Source organism: Mustela nigripes, chromosome 5 (assembly GCF_022355385.1).
Source record: "Mustela nigripes isolate SB6536 chromosome 5, MUSNIG.SB6536, whole genome shotgun sequence".
Taxonomy (NCBI): Eukaryota; Metazoa; Chordata; class Mammalia; order Carnivora; family Mustelidae; genus Mustela; species Mustela nigripes.
Window position 1 is genome coordinate 642,583 of NC_081561.1, and position 24,078 is coordinate 666,660.

The window sequence follows — 24,078 nt, forward strand, 5'->3', positions numbered from 1 at the left end:
ATGTAGGACATAACCTCCATCTTTATGGTTTACTTCTATGCATTCTAGGGACTCTTCCACTTTGGATAAAGAAAAATCTAGAATGAGCTATGTCAAAAATCAAGACACTGGATTAGATAAAACTATCTTCATAAGAATAATTAATTTTTCAGATGCCTGGGTGGCTCAGTCCGTTAAGCATCTGTCTTCAGCTCAGGTCATGATCCCACATTGGGCTCCTTCCTGTTAGGGAGCTTGCTTTTTCTGCCTCTGCCTGCTGCTCCCCGATTGTGTTCTCTCTCCCTCTCTCTGACAAACAAATAAAATCCTTTTTAAAAAAGAATAATTAATTTTTGTTTACTGAAGAATCAAAAACTATGGCTAGAGAAAACAAATAAAATAAGACATATTTAAATAACACTAGTGAAAAGAACTAGCTAGGAAGTGCAAAACTCATTTATTAAACATAGCGCCGAGCTCCAATTCACTTTCTCTTTCCAAAGGTTTTCCAGATGGCCAAAAAAATAATCTGTCAACCTGCACCAATAATGCAAGAAAAATAAGTTCCAACTCACAGTCGCCAATATTTTACCAATACATCCCACATAAATTTTTAAAAGATTTACTTATTTGAGAGAGAGAGATAGCACAAGTCGGGGAGGAGCAGAGGGAGAGGGAGATACATATTCCCCACTGAGCAGGGAACCTGATTCAGGACTAGACTGCAGGACTCTGGAACTGTGCCCCAGGCCGAAGGCAGAAACTTAACAGACTGAGCCACCTACATGCCCCTAGGATCCCTCATAAATTAAGAAGAGTCAAGAGAATGTTTGAATCTAGATAAGTTTATATGGTAATCAGCATATATGTTGAATAGCATATACTAAAATCTCTCACTTCCTCATTCTGAATGCATCTCTTTTCTAAACGCATCTCAGAGTTCACAAGAAAATAATCCTACCTGACCAAACAATTATAATATACATACATATAAATATATAAACATACATATATATGGAATATTACTCAGCCATTAAAAAAGAATGAAATCTTGCCATTTGCAATGACATGAATGGAGCTAGAGAGTATCAGGCTAAGTAAAATAAGTCAGTCAGAGAAAGACAAATACCCTATGATTTCACTCATATGTGGAATTTAAGAAATAAAAAAAGTATAGAGGGGAAAAAAAAGAGAGGCAAACCAAGAAACAAACTCAACTATAGAGAACAAACTATTGGTTACCAGAAGGGAGGTATGCGAAGTGGATGGATTAAATAGGTGATCTGGATTAAGAAGTGCATTTGTGGTGAGTAGTGGGTACTGTATGAGAAGTGCTGAATCACTAAGTTGTTCACCTGAAACGAATAATATACTATATGTTAACTAAGGGGAATTAAAAAAAAAACTTAAGACAAGCAAGGGATGAACCACTTACAAACATGAATGTTTAAATAATCAGCAGTAGGAGGTCTTCATGTTACAGAGTAACATGCTACAGAGTGGGAGTAGAGGGGACAGACCCTATACAAACTAATAAATTCATATAGTGCCAACAGGATAACAGGATACAGAGTGTGCATGTCCTTGAACTTAAAAAGATTAAAAAAAACAGATACGAAAACCTATGATGTAGCTTAGCATAAATATATAAATATCAGGGAAGCTTAAATAAAAAGACAGATTAACATGGGTGGGAATTAGTGTGAAGAGTTTTTTTTTTTTTGGTTGTAAGTCTCAAGTTTTGACAGACAGAGACTATTCGTATTTCAGATCTATGGTGGGGCTCTCAAGCACGATGAAGCATCAGTGTGGCAGAGGAAAGGAAATAAGTAAGATTCACAGGTCTTAGTAAGGATATGCACCTGGTGAGAGTAGATAGTTTCTTCTAGGTGAACTGAGGATAAGACCAACTGGTACTGATATCACCAGGAGATAGAGTTTAGATTTGATTTGAAGGGCAATAAAGAACAGAAGAGATACAATTTCCAGAGCACTACAGAACAAATACAAACAGATACATAATGGAGGGAAAACTAAAGTGGGCAAAAATAGCTAGAAAGGATATTTGGTCAATCAAAGCAAGAGAAAGCAAGGCTGAGGAAAAGAAGGCAAGTCTCAGCTGTGGGAAACTTTCTGAAGGACTCGGTGAAAAGCAATTTAGACAAGATTTGATAAATAATGATTTTTACAAAGAAAATCAAGAAAACCAAATAATTCTTTCATCTTTATTCAGATTATTCCATAAAGATCACAATGTTTTTTTTTTTTTCTATCAGCTTATCTCAACTGCCCACTATAAAAATGAAAACATAGTTCTTGCTCTTACCTATGAGGTCAGTTGGGCCAGTTCCCAGGTTTTCTCCTCTAATTGTGACCTTTGTCCATGGTATTCCTTCATTTGGAGATATGCCTGTCACAAGAGGGGGTTGTCGTGATCGGGACATTGTGCTTTGTTTGGGCAAACCGGAGGTCTAGTTACAGAAGTAATCTGCTAAAAAAGAAAGGAAAGTATTAGTGACAACTGAAATAAGTATTAACTAAAAATACAAGAAAGCTAGAGATTCAATACCAAACATAAAAAGTATTCTTAAACGTGAAGCTCCAAAATTTTTAGCTGTTATTTAACCTACCTGCCAACATTTACTGAACATTAAATTTACCAAGGACATTATAGCTGGTACTGTGAGGGAAATGTCAGAAAAATAACAGACAACTAAGCTCTTGGTTCTGGAACTTTCAATATGATAGAACCTAATGTCACCATTAGCTCCATACCTACACCTGCTGAATCCCAAAAATATGCTAGAAACTGTGCTATTGACCAAGTTGTTAAAGGAAGACGTTCTGATTAATCATGTTCATAAAAATTAAAATACATTCCCATAGATGTACTGAACTTCACTATCATGACCTGAGGCAAAGGCAGACACTTAACTGACTGAGCCATCCAGGCAACCCATTGGGTTTCTTTCTTATAACACACACAAAAATTTACTCCAAATATACTATAGACCTACATGTACAAGACAAAACTATAAAATTCTTTGAAGAAAATGCAGGAGTAAATCTTTGTGATCTTGGGTTAGGCAAACACCTCTTAGACACAACACCATATGCAACAAAAGGAGAAAAAGAGATAAACTGGACTTGGTCAAAATTAAAAACCTTTGTGCTTCAAAGGACACCATTTAAAAAAGTGAAAGACAACCCACAGGAGAAAATATTTGCAAATAGTGTCCCTGATAAGAGACTTCTATCTAGAATATATAAAGAGCAATTACAACTCACTGTAAAAGTGAATACTTAAAAAATGGGAAAGAATCTGAATAGACATTTTTGCAAAAAAAGATTTAAAAAATCCAATAAAGACATGAAAAGATGCTCAAATGTCATTAGCCAAGGAAATGCAAATCAAAAATCAAACCCACAATGAAATATAACCTTATACGCACTAGAAGGCTATAATCAAAAAGGCAAAAAATAATGTGTTGGCAATGATGGGGAGAAATTAGAACCACTGTGCATTGCTGGTGGGAATATAAAAGATATAGCCACTCTGGAAAAGTTTGGTAGTTCCTTAAGAGGTTAAACACAGAGTTAATATACAATTCACTGATTCTACTCCTAAGCAGCTAAGCAGCTACTCCTAAGCACCTAAGCAAGTGAAATTTAAATATATGTCCACATAAAAATATGTCCATGAATGTTCACAGTAGCATTAATAAAAGTCAAAGAGTAGAATAACTCAACAGTCTATAAATGAATGAATGAGAAAGTAAAATGAAGTATATCCATACAATGAATATCATTTGGCATGAAAGAAAAAAGAAACAAAGTACTCTCATGTGCTTCAAAATGGATCACCCTTGAAAACATTATACTAAGTTATTAATGAAGCCAGTCAGAAAGAACCACACACTAAATAACCCCATTTATAATAAATGTCTGAAAGAGAGAAATCTACAGAAACACAAAGTAGCTCTCTAGGGCTGTAGAGGGGAGATTGAGAGGAACTGGAGTGAACTGCCAGTAAGTATGGTCTTTTCAGTAGTGATGAAAATTCTAAAGCTGATCATGGTAATAGTTATACAATTAAGTGGTTATGCTGAACACAACTGAATTTTTCATTTAAATGGGTAAACTATATAGAATATGAATAAATCTATTTTAAAAAGACAAAGAATTCTTTGGATAGTAAGTTTAGAGAGGAATATAATGATCACTATTTTTGTTAGGATATTTCTGAGAATTTCAAAACCACTCACTCAATACACATCCATACTGGATACCCAATTTTCATCTAAGAGAAAACTCCAGTCTACTTAGCACAGAGCAGGTAAACTTAATCATAAAGCCACAGTTTTATGGCTTAAGGAATAGGAGGATGAAAATTTTAAGCTAACAGAGTAGCTAGAAGGAGAGGAGGAGGGGTGCCTGGGTGGTACAGTGGGTTAAGCCTCCAACTCTTGGTTTTGGCTCAGGTCATGACCTGAGGGTCATGAGATCGAGCCCCACATCAGTCAAGCTCCAAGCTGGGAGCAGAGCCTCCTTGAAATTCTCTCTCCCTCTTCCTCTACCCCTCCAGCGTGTGCATATGCTCTCTCTCCTTCTCTCTAAAATAAATATATCTTTCAGAAAGAAGGAAAGAAAGAAAGAAAGAAGAAGAAAAGAAATAAAAAACAGAAAAGGAAAGAAAAAAAAGAAACCAAAAGAAAAGAGAAAAGAACAAAGTTCTGGAGTAGAGGGGGCCACAGACGCAGAAAAAAATATTACAGAAACCCCTGACTGGCCCCTGAACTGCACTTCATAGGTTGCAGAGGAGAGACTGCAAGTAGCACGACATAGACCAAGAGCTTAAAGAATGAAAGAAGTGAGCAAGGATTTTGGTAGCTGCCCACCACAGGGGAGACGAGAGGTTGAAATGTGAATCTAGTCAAATTAACAATGTCTGTTAAAAAACAAACAAAGCCAACACTCTCCAGAAGAACAGAACAGACTCCAAGGTCTCTAAATGTAATATCCACATATCTAGGACACAATAAAAATGAATGATCCCATTAAAAAATGTGAAAAATTGGGGTGCCTGGGTGGGTCAGTCATTAGGCATCTGCTTTCGGTTCAGGTCATGATCCCAGGGTCCTGAAATGGAGCCCCACATGGGCTCCCTGCTCAGCAGGAAGTCTGCTTCTCCCTCTCCCATTCCTCCTGCTTCTGTTCTCTCTCTCACTGTGTCTCTCTGTCAAATTAAAAAAAAAAAAAAAAAGTGAAAAATATGTAGCCCTTAGTCAAGTAACAAGTAGACAACAGAAACGAGATGAGCCAAATCCAAACCAGTATAAAATAAGAGTATAAAAGAGTATAAAATAAGCTATTAAAGAAATATATGACGATAATGAATGGATATATAACAACTCAAAATAGCAGAATTGAAATTATAAAAACAAATATTAAAAAATGGAAGTTTTAAGACAGGAAGGTACGGTACCTGAAATGAAAAGTACAATGACTGAGTTAAACAGAAATTAATTGAAGAAACAGTGAACATGAACATAGGTCAAGAAACTATGTAATATAAAGAATAGAAAAAAGAAAAAGGAACAGAGGTTCACTGACCTGTGGAAAATATCAAACACTGACTGCTATGAGTGGAATCTCAGAAACAGAGTAGACAGAATGAAGCAGAAAATAATACTTGAAGGAAAAAAGGTTTGAAATTTTCCCAAACTTACTGAAAACTATTATTTTCTAAATACCCAATAAGTCCAGCAATCACCAGGCAAGATAAATACAAAGAAAATCACACCTAGACACACTGAAGTCAAACTGTTAAAAATCAAAGATAAAGAAAAAAATATTAAAGCAGACAGGAAAAACAGTGACACATTATATACATAAGAATGACGATATGATGATAACTTCTAATCAGAAAAATTAAAGGCCAAAAGACAAATGGAACATCCTAGAGTGCTGAAAGGAATTTTTAAAAAGTCAGAAATGAAGTTTTTTTTTAAAGATTTTTATTTATTTATTTGACAGAGAGAGATCACAAGTAAGCAGAGAGGCAGGCAGAGAGAGAGAGGAGGAAGCAGGCTCCCTGCTGAGCAGAGAGCCCGATGTGGGACTCGATCCCAGGACCCTGAGATCATGACCTGAGCCGAAGGCAGTGGCTTAACCCACTGAGCCACCCAGGTGCCCCAGAGATGAAGATTTTTAAAAAGGAATTTTATGCTCTTGGAAAAACTGATAGCCACATTCAAAGAATGAGACTGGATCCCTATCTTACACTGTACATAAAAATCAACATAAAGCAGATTAAAGATGTTAACACAATAACTGAAACTGTAAAACTCATATAAGAAAACACAGGATGTAAGATTCTTTTTTTTTTTTAAAGATTTTATTTATTTACTTGAGAGAAAGAGAGAGCAGAGAGCAACAGTAAGAGGAAGAAGCAGACTGCACACCTGAGCAGGAAGCCCAATGCAGGGCTCAATCCCAGCCATGACCTGAGAAAAAAGGCAAACACTTAACCTCATGAGCCACCCAGACTCCCCAGGACGTAAGATTCTTGACACTGGTGTTGGCAATGATTTTTTTCAGATTTCACACCAAAAATAAAAGCCACAAGAGCAAAAATAAACAAGGAGAACTACATTAAACTAAAAAGCTTGTGCACTCTAAAGAAAACCAATAAAATCAAGGGCAATTACAGATGAGAGAAAATATTTCTAACCCACATATCCAACAAGTAGTCAACATCTAAATAGAAGGAACCTGTACACCTCAAAAGCAAAAAAAAAAAAAAAAAAAAAAAAAAAGACAAATAATCCAAATTTTAAAAATGAGCTGAGGACACTTTTCCAAAGAAGACATAGAAATGACCTACAAGAACACAAAAAGGTGCTCAAAGCGACTAATCATCAGCGAAAGCCAAATCAAAATCACAATGACATGATTACCCCACACCTGTTAAGATGTCTATTATCAAAAAGACAAGAGATAAGGGACGCCTGGGTGGCTCAGTTGGTTAAGCAGCTGCCTTCGGCTCAGGTCATGATCCCAGCGTCCTGGGATCGAGTTCCACATCGGGCTCCTTGCTCAGCAGGGAGCCTGCTTCTCCCTCTGCCTCTGCCTGCCATTCTGTCTGCCTGTGCTCGCTCTCTCCCCCCCCCCCTCTCTGATAAATAAATAAAAACTTAAAAAAAAAAAAAAGACAAGAGATAACAAATGCTGGTTGTAGAGAAAAGGAGTATTTATACATTGCTGGTGGGAATATAAACTGGTATAGCCACTATGGAAAACAACACGGAAGTTCCTCAAGAGATTAAAATTAGTTTTTCATTATGGGTTTGCCACCAGAACAGAGGTGTCATGAAACCACTGTGAAATCCAAGCCAAAACGGGCAAGGAAAACACAGTCCATCACTATCACCATTAGACACATAGTTTTGGGCAAGTCTACCACCACTAGCCATCTGATCTACAAATGTGGTGGGATCCACATACGAACCTTAATATTTGAGAAGAAGCCTGCTGAGATAAGAAAGATCTTCTTCAAATATACCTAGATCTTAGATGAACTGGAAGTTTAATTTGAGCACAGTATCGCCAATGACCTCTCTCTGTGGAAATCTGAGACCACCAAGTGTTATGTGACCATCATTGATGTCTCAACACACAGAGATTTTATCAAAAACAAACAGAACAAAACAAAAACATGTTTACAGGCATATGTCAGGGTAACCATGCTGTCCTGGAACGCAGACCTACAGCCTGCATAGTTCTGATAAGGATTAAATACAAGCTGGTTGTTACATTCTTAAAGGCTCTCATGACTGCCTGTAAATCTCAACAATAGTAAAGCACCAAAGAAATCTTGCAAAAGTAGTTTTATGAGTAGAAATTCAAAGGAAACGTGATCTAATATTCCTTATACGTCCCCTCCCCCTTGAACATGAAGCATGTAACTGCCAGCTTCATACAGCAAAAGTACAGCTATTTCTGCCCATGAGTCCTGTCCCTGTGCTACCTGAATACACTTTACTAAGTTGCACCCTGAAACATCTCAAGAATTCTTTCTCGACCACCACACTCAATGATCCCACAACAGAAAGATCCATGAGCATGCCCTTCTGGTTTACAGACTGGGTGTGAAACAACTAATTATTGGAATTAACAAAATGGATTCTACTGAGCCACCCTACAGACAGAAGAGATATGAGAAAATTAATTAAGTCAGCACATACATTAAGGAAATTGGCTATAACCCTGACACACATTAGCATTTGTGCCAATTTCTGGTTGGAATGGTGACAACATGCTTTGGTTCACGGATGGAAAACAATCCTTAAAGATGGCAATGCCTGTGAAACCACACTCTTGAAGCTCTGAATCGTATCCTAAAATCAACTCACCCATCCAACAACCCCCTGTATTTGTCCCTCCATATCAGGACATCCATGAAATTGATAGTATTGGTTCTGTCCCTATAGGCTGAGTGAAAACTGTCAAACCCAGCATGATGGTCACCTTTTTTCCAGTCAACATTACAACTTGAGCTTGAGTGAAGATCTTCCTAGGGCCAATGTGGGCTTCAATCAAGAATATGTCTGTCAAAGACGTTGATTAAGGTAACTCAGCTGGTGACAGCAAAAATGACCCACCAACAGAGGAAACTGGCTTCATGGCTCATGTGATTATCCTGAGACATCCAGGCCCAATCAGTTCTGGCTATGTGCCTGTGCTGGATTATCACAGAGCTCCACAATGCTCACAAGTTTGCTGAGCTAAAAGACTGATCATCAGGATGCCTGGGTGGCTCAATTGGTTAAGCAGCTGCCTTTGGCTCAGGTCATGATCCCAGCATCCTGGGATTGAGTCCCACATCAGGCTCCTTGCTCAGCAGGGAGCCTGCTTCTCCCTCTGCCTCTTCCTGCCACTCTGTCTGCCTGTGCTCGCTCTCTCTCTCTCTCCTCTCTGACAAATAAATTAAAAAATCTTTAAAAAAATAAAAAAATAAAAGACTGATCATCGGGACGCCTGGGTGGCTCAGTTGGTTAGACGACTGACTGCCTTCGGCTCAGGTCATGATCCTGGAGTCCCGGGATTGAGTCCCACATCGGGCTCCCAGCTCCACTGGGAGTCTGCTTCTCTCTCTGACCTTCTCCTCGCTCATGATCTCTCTCACTGTCTCTCTCTCAAATAAATAAATAAATAATCTTTAAAAATAAAAGACTGATCATCGTCTCGAGAAGAAGCTGGAAAATAATCTTGCCATTTGTGACAACAAAAGATAAAACTGGAGAACATATGCTAAGCGAAATAAGGCAGAGAGAGAAAGACAAATATTACACGGTTATCACACGTGGAACCTAAAAAAACACTTTTTGTAAAAAAGGCTAACTCATAGAAACAAAGTAAAATGCTTATTGTTAGGGCTTGTGGGGCCGGGGAATTGGGGAAAAGACAGAAAAGGATACAAACTGTCCTTTGTATCCTTTGTATCCTTTCCAGTTATAAGAAAGGTCTAAGGATCTAATGGTGACTACAGTTGATAACACTGTATTGTATAACAGAAATTCGCTGGGAGAATAGAACTTAAGTATTTTCACCAAAAAAAAATAAACAAAAAAGGGTAAAGAGGTGAAGTGACAGATGTGTAGATCAACCTAATTGTGTAATGTAGTATCATAATATATATAATAACAAATCATGTTATACATTTTAAGTATATTATAATTTTGTCAGTTATATACCTCAATAAAGCTGGCAAGAAAAGGAATAAGACTGGTTATTTTTAAATAAAGGAACCTTACTGGGAACAAATCTGCATGACAAGAAACACTGAAAGAATTTCTTTAATCTGAAGGAGAAATGACACCACACAGTAACTTGGAAGATTTTATAATTCTCGAGAAAGGATGAATTCATCAGGACATAACCATGTAAACTGTGTATACACCTAGTAATACAGCTTCAAAACACATGATGCAAATGCTGAGTGAAAGGGTCAAAGTGCTAAATCCACAATCAGGATTGGAGATTTTAATATACTCTTTACATAGGGGCATCTGGATAGCTTAGTCAGTTAAACATCTTAGTCTTGATTTCAGCCCAGGGTCATGAAATCAAGTCCCATGTCAGGCTCTGCAGTGGGTATGGAACCTCTCTCTTCTCCCCTCCCAATGTCCCACTCCATCCCTTCCTCACACATGTGCCCATATGCTCTAAATAAATATATAAATAAATAAAGATAACAGCTAAACAAAAACCAAAAATTTGTAAAGCTACAGAATACATGAACAACACTACTGATCATCTTGACCCGACATATACCAAAGCTCCTTTTCAAATGTCTGAAGAATGTTCACCAAGACAGACTATATGATGGGCCATAAAGTAAGTCATAATGAATTCCAAAGACTGAAATCCCAAAGCTGTAAAGGAATTAAATTAGAAAGCTATAGCAATACAATATTGAGAAAAGTATCCAAGTATTTGGAAATTAAATAACAAACTTAAATAACCCAACAGTCAAAAAATAATGAACAGAGAAAAAAAATTTTAACTGAATATTAATGAAAATATAATCAAAATTTGTGAGACGAAGCCAAAGCAGGACTTTCACAGCTTATAATAAGAGAAGAACAGTTAAAAATAAGGATGTATGTTTTTATCTTAAGAAATTAGAAAAGGCAAAGCTAATAATAAAATACAAAGGGGCAGGGAGGAAGAACAAAGGAAGTAGAATAAAGAAAAGAACAAATACTGGTAATCCAAAAAAAAAAAAAAAACCCACACAAAAAATAAAAAGAAATCAAGAAAAAATTGTAAAGCCAGAAGTCTTTCTGCAAAAATTAATCAATAAGCCTTAGCAAAATTCTCTTTAAAAAGAGAAGCACAAATTGCCAATCTCAGGAATGAAAGAGCAGGTAACTATAGATACTAAAGATATTTTTTAAAGAATAATGAAGGAATATTATGAAAAATTTTATGTCAATGAATTTCATAACTTGGATGAAGAAGAAAATTTCCTCAAAAAGGACAAGTCACCAAACTAACACAGGATAAATAAGAAATCTCAATACCTTCATTTTATTAAATAAATTAAATTCATCATCAAAAACTTTCCTACAAAGAAAAACTCCAGACCTAGTGGTTTCACTGAAAAAATCTATCAAACATTTAAGGAAGAAATAATAAAAAAGCATACACATATTTCAGAAAGCAGCAGCAGTGGAAATATGCCATGACCATGTGGGGTTTACAACAATACAGTAAGTACAACAGTAAGATTTGGCTTTCCAAAAAAAAAAGAAAAAAGAAAAAAAAGACAGACATCATGTCCATTTTTTTTTAATTTTTTTTTTTTAAGATTTTATTTATTTGTCAGAGAGAGAGAGAGAGAGAGAACACGCAGGCAGAGGCAGAGTGAGAAGCAGGCTCCCTGCTACACAAGGAGCCTGATGCAGGACTCAATCCCAGGACCCCGACCGACATCATGACCTGAGCGGAAGGCAGTGGTTTAACCAACTGAGCCACCCAGGCACCCCACATCATGTAAATCTTAACAAGAATCTAACACCACTTCTGTGATGTTCCTGCCAAAAACGCGTAACTCAAAACTCATCAACAGACTGCCTAAATTCACAGAGAGTCCACAAAATAATTGGTGTGTACTCTTTGAAAATGTCAAGGTCAAGAAAAACAAAGAAAGGCTGAAGAAATGCTCTGTATTCAAGGACACTAAAGAGGCATTACAACTAAATGTACTGTATGATCCTGGATAGATTCTAGTAGAAAAAAAATACTTTCTGTAAAGTACGTAATTGGACAAATTATCACCATGTGAATTTGAACTGTGGATTAGATGGTATGGTATTAATATTAAATTCTGACTTTGATAAGCATACTGCGGTAATAAAAGAGAACGTCCTTGTTCTTTATAACTACATACTGAAGAATTTAAGAGAAAAATCATGTTTGCACCATATTCTCAAATGATTCAAACAAATACATACCAATAGATTGACAGAATAAAAATAAATGGAGCAAAAAAAAAAAAAAAACACACACAAGAATGTAGGAGGGTTGGGGGGATGGGTTAAATAGGTGATGGAGATTAAGGAGGGCACTTGTAATGAGCAGCAGGTGTTGTATGGAAATGCTGAATTGCTAAATTCTTCACCTGAAATTAATATTATACTATACTGTTAACTAAGTAGAATTTAAATAAAAACTTGAGGAGAAAAAAAGCATAAAAAAGAGAAGTAAACAATTGGTGACTCTAGTTAGAGTTTACAGTTGTCATTTACCATAATTTTTCAAAAAACCTTCATAAGAGTGAGTTACTTTTACTATTTTTGAAAGTTTTCTGTAAGTTTGAAGCTGTGTCAAAATAAAAAGTTATCTAAAATAATGCTTTGGTAATATTTTAAAATAAAGCAAAACCAAATCAAATTAATATTCTCCTGCTAATCAATATATAAACCTCACTATTAGCCAAAAGATACTTATTTTCACATTTGCATTAGAAAATGCACAAATAAGCAATGAATAAACAGTTATTAAAAGACAGATGTGCTAAAACTAGTGTTTGGTTAATAAAAAAAAGAATGGTAAACCAAGCCCCATATACTTAACTACATTTAATAAATACACTAACAGAAATTTCAGATATAAAAATTCTTTTAATGGGTCATACTACTACTATCTCTTTAAACACGTTTCTAAATACATACAAAAGAGAAAAAGCTTGTTTTGAGATTGTGCTCTAAAACTATTATAAACTGATAAGCCTGAAATTTGGTAAGGTAACACATACTAATAAAAACTTTCAAGAGAGCAAAGACATATTTCAACACAAAGTTCTGACAACTGCTTTAATAAACAGAAACTATATTGCACAAAGATACCATAACACTGCAGGGAAAACAAACATTAAAGAAAGAATGGGTAATTAAGCTGCCTCATTGATTAATGTCTACAGTTCATGACAGAGGAAAATGCTTCATTCAATTGGCATGGAAAATTAGACCACCACTCAGTGGTAATTTAATAATATGTATTAATCCCCGTCTGCAGTATTAGACTATAAAAGTATTCACATAAAGAATAAATTTTTAAGCAGAAATATTCTACAATCCTTATCTCCAAAAAAAGAGTAGGGTGAAAACAAAAGAAATCACCACTGACATTAATATTACTGAAAAGGTGATTAAGAAGATACTAAACTGTCAGCTACCCTTCCCATGGTGGTGCTGAGTATCAGCAGAGGGACATGCCAGTATGCCACAGAATCAAAGCCAAGAGACTTCATCCAACTAAAGTCTAGACTCCTCATCTGAAGAAACTGTAACCAAGAGATGTTAAATGATTTTTTCAAGGTCACACACCTAATTATTTATGAAATAGACCAGATTCTTGGTTTTCTGACTCCTCTAAATAGGAGTCTAATTATTACTCTTTCCTTTACACCACCTACATATTATGAGGTAACTTTTGTATCTGACAGCCCATATTCTGAGAACCTTAGTTGTTTCCTATATGACTGAGGAATGCTAATCCTGGTGTGCAACAGAATTGAAATTAGACTACCTCTAGTCAAAGAAAAACAAAATAAACAGACAAACAAAAACTAGGACAGGTCATTTCCAATCTATTCCCAGTATTTCAAATCCATTTTGAGCACATGATCATAATCTTAACTATGTTACCCTCAAAGTTTGTCCAAGTAAAACAAAGTAATGTCTGCTGACAATAGGTAATGCCTGGGCCACAACTGATAGTCCAGAATCAAAAAGTATGATCTATTTTCTTATTTATGATTAAGGAATACAGCTGTGTTCCAGGCATAGAAATCAGAGGCAGCTGAAAATCCAGCATTCATCATATTGGTTCATATATTAAAAAAAAAAAAAATTAATGGTATGTCCCCAAACATAGGCAAACCATTATCGCAGGAAGACCATTAAGCTATTTAATTTAGAAATATATGAATATCTATTTTTTATGGTACAGCATCCAAAACACATACAACAGTGCCTACCAAATAGTATGTATTCAGTAATTATTTATGGAATGAATTATGGAAAGAGATGTCTCTTTTCATCCCACATCCAATTAGAAATACTCTACATTATGTTTAGCATCACAAATAAATAATCTCTTATCACTCTCAGGAAAGAGTCTAAGTCTTAAGAAAACAATTCATTTCTGAACATTCTCAGTTTAATAACCCATGCTGTTATTTTTATTTTTTTATTATTATTTTTAAAGGAAAATTCTCACCTATAGTTGTCAATAAGTGCCTACAAATTTGTCTCACAAAGATTTTCCAAATGCAATAAACCAATAATCTTTGAAAATATGTCCTAAGGTCTTTCTTATGTAAATATACTGGACAAAGGTTAACAAAAGTCTGACTTTGCCTGTCATTAACCTTATTTAATTAAAACAATATAGTCTTTATATTACACAGCCATTTAAGATCAAGAAAGAGGTAAGGAACAAAGTGAACAAACCTACCCTAAAAATACACACACCACAAGCTAATTTCATCTTTTGAAAGCAGAATGATTGAAACAAAAAGAAAAGTAGCTATTATTACCCACATAAGGAAAATAACTGCAGATACAAAATAAGCCACTTTTATTAGGCAATATCCTCACACAAGTACACTACTAATAAACACAGGATTAAATGACACAAATGGGCAAATGATAAAAGTTGACAGCACTGGAGTACCTATTTGGAATTTCACATATTCATGGTATATGAAGATGGGCTGCAAATTAGGATATACCAACTCTTAGTCTAAGAACTACATATACCATATCCTGTCAGTTACCAAACAGGTTTACAAAAGTTTGCTTAAAAAGAAATATTAATTCTGATGTGTCTTCAGACTCAGATTAATTTATGAAGCATTTTTCAATTACTTAGACCTGAATGGAGATAAACAAAACTTAAGGAGGATCTTTACAAAAACTAACCATTAATAAATACTTGCCTGATCTCTTGTGATACTGGGTAGTACACTATAAATAAGTAAGTATGTATCATCATAGTATACTAATGAGTGACCTTTTTAGTAGTGGAATAAAAAAACAGTACAAGTGTGTCATATAAATAGGCCAGTACAGTTTTTAACAAGTGATATTTAGGGAGACAATAAAGACTACACTACTTAGGGAGACAATTAAAAACGACCCATTTTTGGATATAAGGAAGCACTTTATACACATTTCATCAGTGTTTTATTTTCTGAAGATACACTGAAACATATTTTCTTGCTTCTTCGTGGTGTTTCTCTAAAAAAAAGAAATAGAAGCTGAAATAATTTCCAAACTTGATGCTTTGATTTTTAAATGTGAGGCTTTGGTCTTCCAGCGAATTATCATTTTGTAGCAAATAAATTCCTTCCTACCTACCTGCAAGAACAAGGATGATATGACAATGGCTTATAACATGTTTTAGACTTTTTCATTTACATTTTATCTTGTCAGGTAAGTAATATATTTGCATGGTGATCTACATTTATTTTAATAAACAGAAGTGTATCCAAGCTGTAAGACTCTGAATTAAGTCTTGACAGATCAAGCTCAAAAAGTTAACATATAATTAAAAAAATTAAAAAAAAAAAAAAAAAGTTAACATATAGTTTGGAGATCTGGGTTCTAAAATGGGTTCTGGCATTGACAATTAAAAAACATTAGTTACTTTTATGCTCTCTAAAACTGTTTTTTCATATCTATCGATAAGGTATTTAGATGAGATCATCCCCAAAGCCCTTTTCATTCTGGATTCTATGAGACCAGGCTTTTAAGTTCAATTACTAATGTAAGACTAGAAACTGGCAGTCCACAGCTTTTCACAATTAAACTAAACTATAACAAGAACAAGTTATTATTTTAAAATTTTTGTATTAATTATAAACAATTTCTACTATATTGAAAAGAATCTTAATTTTTAAGATCTTATATTTAGATGTTACAGTATGAGTAGGCAAATATTTTTTTAAATAGCAACATATCTGTAGGTTAAGCAGAAAAATAAATAACCCCTCTCGTTTTCAAAAGTTACATTTCAAAGACCAGGCTACAAAACTTTTATAGACACTTTGTTAATGAATTATTATTAAAAGTTAACCATTATAATAACTCACCATAGTTTAAAATGCACAATTATTTACTTTCCAAAACAAAACATAGGTTTTGTTCATTTCCCTGGTTTTATTTAATATAGAGAATTGAAACAGAAACAAAGACAGAGACAGAGGAAGAGAGACTAAGGGGATGAAGGAGAGGAGAGGTGATAAAACAGGTAAAAAGGGAGCTTGAAAATTCTCATTTAATTAATAAACCAAAGAAAGAATTGCAAAAGATACTAGAAACAAGCATTATAAGTCATTTTATGCACAGAAAGAAAAAAGTCTGCATATCTTATAATTTTCTGAGTTAAAATATTTGTTTTGCATTTTCGGTTTTCATTTAAAGTATACAAAAATGCTGATGAGGGCAGGGGATTTTATAAACATTAAAAATCACTTTTTAAAAAGATTTTTATTTATTTATTGGACAGACAGAAATCACAAGTAGGCAGAGAAGCAGGCAGAGAGAGAGGAAGGGAAGCAGGCTCCCTGCCTCGCAGAGCGTCCAATGTGGGGCTTGATCCCAGGACCCTGGGATCACGACCTGAGCCGAAGGCAGAGGCTTTAACCCACTGAGCCACCCAGGCACTCCTAAAAATCACTTTAAAAAAAAACAATCTTTACAAACAACTTTAAAAATATTCACAAAGCAGGGACACCTGGGTGGCTCAGTTGGTTGGGCGGCTGCCCTCGGCTCAGGTCATGATCCCAGCATCCTGGGATTGAGTCCCACATCAGGCTCCTTGCTCAGCAGGGAGCCTGCTTCTCCCTCTGCCTCTGCTTGTGCACACACTCTCTCTCTCTCTCTCTCTCTCTCTGACAAATAGATAAATAAAATTTAAAAAAAATAAAAATATTCACAAAGCAATTGTGCATAATTCAGAAGTTAGAAAAAAATTTAAGCTATAATTCTGAAATAGTTATGTGTTAATAATTTTAAAATGTTTGAAATACGTTGGAAAACAAATGTTTAATTTTCCTATATTGAAACCCTAAGAGTACTGAAATGGAATCTACTCAAACTGAAAGAAATCTTAAATTTCCAGAGTTCAAGTAACTTGCCTAGGTCTCATGTTTCTGTGTTCTTTCCACAACACCATGAATGGAATTTAGAAATCAGCAAAACAAAATAAATTAGCAAATTTAAGCATTTTATCACTAAATCTAGTAGGAAATTATTCATTACTGATTAAAATGTAGTCATGAGAATTTACTGAGTCTGCAAAAAATAAAGGTTGCCAAGTTAATGGCTCCTTTTATTGCATAAGCCATTAAAAAACTATAATGTAATATGAAAGAATATGAACGTTCCTTCTAATCACTGTACCAGTCCTTTATAACCTCTCCTTCCTCTTCTCAAAATAATGAAACATTGAGCATCATTTCCTAAATAGAATAACATAATACTATAGGGAAAAAATGAAAACTTGGTTTATATAAAAGTTACCCATAAGAAAAATCTCAGTCCACATAAATTGACTATTTCAAAATTGAATCCTTATGAGTAAGATGCATTATTAGTGAACCTAATAACCAATTCAAGCTCTGTAGATGATAAATCTAAAACCATGAATATAAACTTATATACTGACAAAACACAGCTTTAACAAAAACTATGCAATATTTACAAATGCTAAATAACTTCTATCTTTTAGACAGTATATTAAGCTCTCTAAAGTAAGAAAAATCCCTCAAAAAATTCTAATTGTTTTCAAAGAATGAAGTTCCCATTTCACACAGTAGCATTTTATAATAAAAACTGATCCAGTGTTTTAGAAATTCAGTTTTTATTTTGTTACAATCCTTTTTCCCCAAAAAAGTTAAAGTAGAAAGTCTTTTGTTGTTGTTGTTGGCCTCTTAAAAAGTATGAAGAAAAAAAAAACTGACAAAGTCAATAAACATACAAATAAACTATCCAATTCTTTCACCAATGATTTTTTTAATAAAAGCTTTGCAAAGGAACAAGAGCTCAGCAAAATGTACATTCTACATAGGCCAGTGAGGGTGCAGAATTGCAAGCCAATTAACTCAGGGTCTGTTTAAGTTTTGAAAAGATCATAAGCTTAAAAAAAAAATACAGGCTGCTTGAATTTTTATAAGACAGGAATGAAATACTGAAGAGAGGCATCTTCATGAACCAAAACAAGATGAAGAATAGTATTGCTCAAAACATTGCATAAGGCTGTTACAGGATTTATTTGCTGTCCCTCGAAAAACTGCAGAAGCTTCCCACTCTCTACTAGCACTCCCACCATGTTCTCCAGGCTTCCGTCTTGAGACATATCCTGAGCACACTTTGGAGGATTTCCAAGATTGTTAAAATAACTTTTAATAGACACGACATCAGTTTCTACACTGAAGTTCATTTCGCCATTTAGATTTGTTTCAACCAGCACTTATCACCCAAGTTTGCTATCCTTTCTACACTGCTCTTCAGAGTCTTCAAAGCCAGAAGATAAACACAACACAGGCTTTCATGCTGGGCTCCAGGAAATCTTCTCATGCCATTGGATTAAGAATCCTCACAGGCCCATCAGATGGATCAAGTACCACCACAGGAGCCCAACCTGTGGGAAATGGCAGCTCCAGACACAGTGAGGATGCCACTTGTTGGTCAACTGGGGCTTCAAGGTAAAAGGCATTCCCTTCTCACTGTTCTGAACAAATGCTCAGATGTTAGCTCTAAATAAATCTCCTTCAACACTTCTAAAACATCTTCCACGCAAAGTGGTGGAAGTCTCCCCACCTCACTTCACACCACATTCTGGCATCACAGATGACTGAGGTCATCAGGCCTAAAGCACGTAGAGCACAGAGACTCCCACCAGCTTTGGAAGGGTGCCATTGATATAAATAAAGAGCTCTCAAAAGTCCTCACCAGTGATGTTGGCACACAACTTCGCGATGCCATGAAGACTAACTGCATCCAGAGTTTGGTAGGAGGGGACCTCAAGTGTGGTAGGTCCCAGCACAGCCAACACTCAGGTTCCACAGAGGGTCACAAGGCATGGCAGACTTTGGACCCAAAAACCAAGGCCTCTGTTCCCATCTTCTTCCCTCCACCTCCTCCCGTAAAAAGAGTTTCACTGTTTCCACTCTGATTATTAAAAGGATAGGCACCCTACCACAAAAATGTCTAAATATTCTTTCTAAACTATAAGAAAATTTAAATCATCACTCCTAGAACCACTTTCCACCTTGTTGGTGCATACATTCTGTCTTCATCAGGGGGCGCCTAGGAGGCTCAGTCAGATAAGCACCAAATTCTTGGTTTCAGCTCAGGTCATGATCTCAGGGACAAGAGATCAAGCCCCAAGTCAGGATCCCCACTCTGCTCAGAGTCTGCTTGTCCCTCTTCCTCTGCTCCTAACCACACACCCCTTCCCCCCAAACTCTCTCTCATAAATAAAACAATTATAAAAATTTTTTAAAAATACTGTCTTCATCAACCAGGGCATATATGTGGGTATAGTTAATAGTAGGTACATATGTAGGTATAGTTAATGTGCTTTATAAAATTATAGCATGCTAGGCATACATTTGAAACCTTTATTTTTTACATGTAAACTACATGACAGACATCTTCCCATGTTGGCAAGTATAAATCTACATTATTTTCATGCTGCTTAGTGTTCCACTGTATGGATGTATAGTCAAAATGACATTTAGACAATTTCTAATTTTTTTCTATTATGAACATGACAATGAACATTTTTCTATAAAACATTTTTTGCACATTTATCCAATTATTGTGCTGCAGTACATTCAAAGAGGAATTTCCAGTCAAAAGATGTGGATTTAAGATCATAACACGTATGTATCACCAAACTGGCCTGCAGAAAACTTTACCAACACAACCTCCCACCAGGGACACTGGGTAGTAGCAATGTGTTAAATTTGTAGCAATCTGATAGGCAAAATAAAATAAATGGTCTCAACTTGCATTGTGGATGAATTCCATTTTTATGATTTTTGCAACTTTGCATTAGATTTATTTTCCTAGATTTTAAGATCTCTAGTAAAAATATTAACTTTCTGTCCCCTTATATACACTGTCAATATCTTCCCCAGTTTATCATTTGTTTTTTTCACATTGCTTAAGGTGGTCTTTGCCCTTGGGAAATTTTGAGTCTTTTTTAATGTCAAACCAAAGGACCCTTTTCTTGCTACTTATAGAATCATGCTTTCAAAGTTATGTTTCTGGTACGTTAATACTGTTTTATCTGCTTAATTACTTAACTCATTAGAAATATATTTTGGTGTACTAAATAGCTAGTTGACCAAATACCATTTCACTGAACAATCCACTGTTTTCTCCACTGATCTGGAAAGTCACTTTTATCAGTAACAAAAATTATCATTTTAAGACTGTTTCTGGACCGCTCTATATTTGTCCCACTGATCTATTTTGCAACTATAACATGTGATTTGATTTCTGTATTTTAATTAAATGTCCACTAGGACAATTAATTTTTAATAAGTTATTTTAGCCATTCTGTCACAGATATTGATATAAATGAACTTTAAAATATTGTGTGGGGCACCTGAGTGGCTCTTGATTTCAGCTCAGGTCATGATTTCAGGGTCATGTCAGGCTTTATGCAGAGCATGGAGTCTGCTTGGGATTCTCTGTCACCCTCTTCGTCACTCCCTACCTCCAACTCATTCTCTCTAATAAATAAAATCTTGTTTAAAATATTGAGTAAGATTCTTGGTGGGGAAAGGTCAAGATGGCAGAGAAGTAGCAGGCTGAGACTACTTCAGGTAGCAGGAGATCAGCTAGATAGCTTATCTAAAGATTGCAAACACCTACAAATCCAATGGGAGATCGAAGAGAAGAAAACAGCAATTCTAGAAACTGAAAATCAACCACTTTCTGAAAGGTAGGACTGGTGGAGGAGTGAATCCAAAGAAACGGAAAGAAAGGCTGCAGGGCAGGGAGGGGCCGGCTCCCAGCAAGCAGCGGAGCAACGGAGCACAAAATCGGGACTTTTAAAAGTCTGTTCCACTGAGGGACATCATTCCAGAGGCTAAACTGGAGTAAAGCCCATATGGGGTCAGCGTGGCCTCAGGTTCCACAGGGTCACAGAAGGACTAGAGGTGTCTGAGTGTCGCAGAGCTTGCATGTATTAGAATGGGGAAGCCGGCTACAGAGACAGAGCCAAGGAGTGAGCTCTCAATTCGGGGTTACCTTGAACCGGTCACAGGCTTGGTGAGCTCAGAGTGTGGCCGGAGGCCAGGGAGACAGGAATAATTGGACGCTATTCTCTGAGGGTGCACTGAGGAGTGGGGCCTGAGCTCTTGGCTCCTCCGGGTCGGAGACTGGGAGGCCGCCATTTTTATTCCCATCCTCCGGAACTCTATGAAAAGGGTTCAGGGAACAAAAGCTCCTGAAAGCAAACCCAAGCTGATTACTCAGCCTGGCCCTGGTAAGGGCCTGGGGCAAAGAACGTGAGAATCACTACAACAGGCCCCTCCCCCTGAAGATCAACAAAAAATCCAGCCAGGACCAAGTTAACCTAACAAGAAGTGCAGGTTCAATACCAAGGAGAGCAGCGGAATTCCAGAGGAGGAGAAAGCAAAGCACGGAACTCATGGCTTTCTCCCCATGATTCTTTAGTCTTACTATTAATTTAATTTTTTTTTCTCTTTCAATTTTTTTTCTCTTCTTCTGCTAAAATTTTTTTAGCTTTTGCCCTTTTCTTTTTTAAAGTTTTTAACTAGTTTATCTAATATATATATATTTTTCTTTTTTCTATTTTTTCTTTATTCATTATTTTTTTGTTTCTTTTTTTTTTTTTCTGAACCTCTTTTTATCCCATTTCTCGCCCCCCCCAAGATTTAGGATCTCTTCTGATTTGGTTACAGAGTATTTTCCTGGGGTCTTTGCGACCCTTTTAGTATTTTACTTGCTTCTTCATATACTCTTATCTGGACAAAATGACAAGGCGGAAAAATTCAACACATAAAAAAAGAACAAGAGGCAGTATCAAAGGCTAGGGACCTAATCAATACAGACATTGGTAATATATCAGATCTAGAGTTCAGAATAAAGATTCTCAAGGTTATAGCCGGGCTCGAAAAAAGGCATGGAAGATATTAGAGAAACCCTCTCGGGAGATATAAAAGCCTTTTCTGGGGAAATAAAAGAACTAAAATCTAACCAAGTTTAAATCAAAAAAGCTATTAATGAGGTGCAATCAAAAATGGAGGCTCTCACTGCTAGGATAAATGAGGCAGAAGAAAGAATTAGCAATATAGAAGACCAAATGACAGAGAATAAAGAAGCTGAGCAAAAGAGGGACAAACAGCTACTGGACCACGAGTGGAGAATTCAAGAGATAAGTGACACCATAAGACGAAACAACATTAGAAAAATGGGGATTCCAGAAGAAGAAGAAAGAGAGAGGGGAGCAGAAGGTATACTGGAGAGAATTATTGGAGAGAATTTCCCCAATATAGCAAAGGGAACAAGCATCAAAATCCAGGAGGTGCAGAGAAGCCCCCTCAAAGTCAACAAGAATAGGTCCATACCCCGTCACCTAATAGTAAAACTTACAAGTCTTAGCAATGAAGAGAAAATCCTGAAAGCAGCCCGGGAAAAGAAGTCTGTAACAAATAATGGTAAAAATATTAGATTGGCAGCAGACTTATCCACAGAGACCTGGCAGGCCAGAAAGAGCTGGCATGATATGCTTAGAGCACTAAATGAGAAAAACACACAGCCAAGAATACTATATCCAGCCAGGCTATCATTGAAAATAGAAAGAGAGATAAAAAGCTTCCAGGACAAAAAAAAAAAAAAAAAAAAAAGCTTCCAGGACAAACAAAAACTGAAAGAATTTGCAAACACCAAACCAGCTCTACAGGAAATATTGAAAGGGGTCCTCTAGCAAAGAGAGAGCCTAAAAGTAGTAGATCAGAAAGGAACAGAGACAATATACAGTAACAGTCATATTAAAGGCAATATAATGGCACTAAATTCATATCTCTCAGTAGTTACCCGGAATGTTAATAGGCTAAATGCCCCAGACAAAAGACATAGGGTATCAGAATGGATAAAAAAACAAAACTCATCTATATGTTGCCTAAAAGAAACTCATTTCAGACCCGAAAACACGTCCAGATTTAAAGTGAGGGAGTGGAAAACAATATACCATGCTAATGGACAACAGAAGAAAGCAGGGGTGGCAATTCTTATATCAGATCAATTAGATTTTAAGCCAAAGACTACAGTAAGAAATGAGGAAGGACACTATATCATACTCAAAGGATCTGTCCAACAAGAAGATCTAACAGTTTTAAATATCTACGCCCCTAACGTGGGAGCAGCCAACTATATAAACCAATTAATAACAAAATCAAAGAAACACATCAACATTAATACAATAATAGTAGGGGACTTTAACACTCCCCTCACTGAAATGGACAGATCACCTAAGCAAAAGATCAACAAGGAAATAAAGGCTTTAAATGACACACTGGAGCAGATGGGCATCATATCACTCGGCATCAGGGAAATACAAATCAAAACCACAATAAGATATCACCTCACACCAGTCAGAATGGCTAAAATTAACAAGTCAGGAAATGACAGATGCTGGCAAGGATGTGGAGAAAGGGGAACCCTCCTACACTGTTGGTGGGAATGCAAGCTGGTGCAGCCACTCTGGAAAACAGCAGGGAGGTTCCTCAAAATGTTGAAAATAGAGCTACCCTATGACCCAGCAATTGCACTACTGGGTATTTACCCTAAAGATACAAACATAGTGATCCAAAGGGGCACGTGCACCTGAATGTTTACAGCAGCAATGTCTACAATAGCCAAACTATGGAAAGATCCTAGATGTCCACCAAGAGATGAATGGATAAAGATGTGGTATATATACACAATGGAATACTATGCAGCCCTCAAAAGAAATGAATCTTGCCATTTGCGACGGAACTAG

The 24,078-nt window shown here is 36.1% G+C and overlaps 1 protein-coding gene across 5 annotated transcripts in view; it reads right to left on the minus strand.

The window, feature by feature from the left end:
- The window catches only part of EXOC2 (exocyst complex component 2), a 286,884-nt gene that overhangs the window by 233,388 nt on the left and 29,418 nt on the right, over nucleotides 1-24,078 (minus strand). For 3 of the 5 annotated variants that reach the window (XM_059399328.1, XM_059399324.1, XM_059399326.1), the window contains one exon: nucleotides 2,306-2,470. In XM_059399328.1, coding sequence (XP_059255311.1) covers nucleotides 2,306-2,423 — 118 coding nt within the window. In that variant the 5' untranslated portion in view covers nucleotides 2,424-2,470. The remainder of the gene's footprint in view (nucleotides 1-2,305; nucleotides 2,471-24,078) is intronic. The other 2 variants (XM_059399325.1, XM_059399327.1) reach the window with 1 other exon arrangement.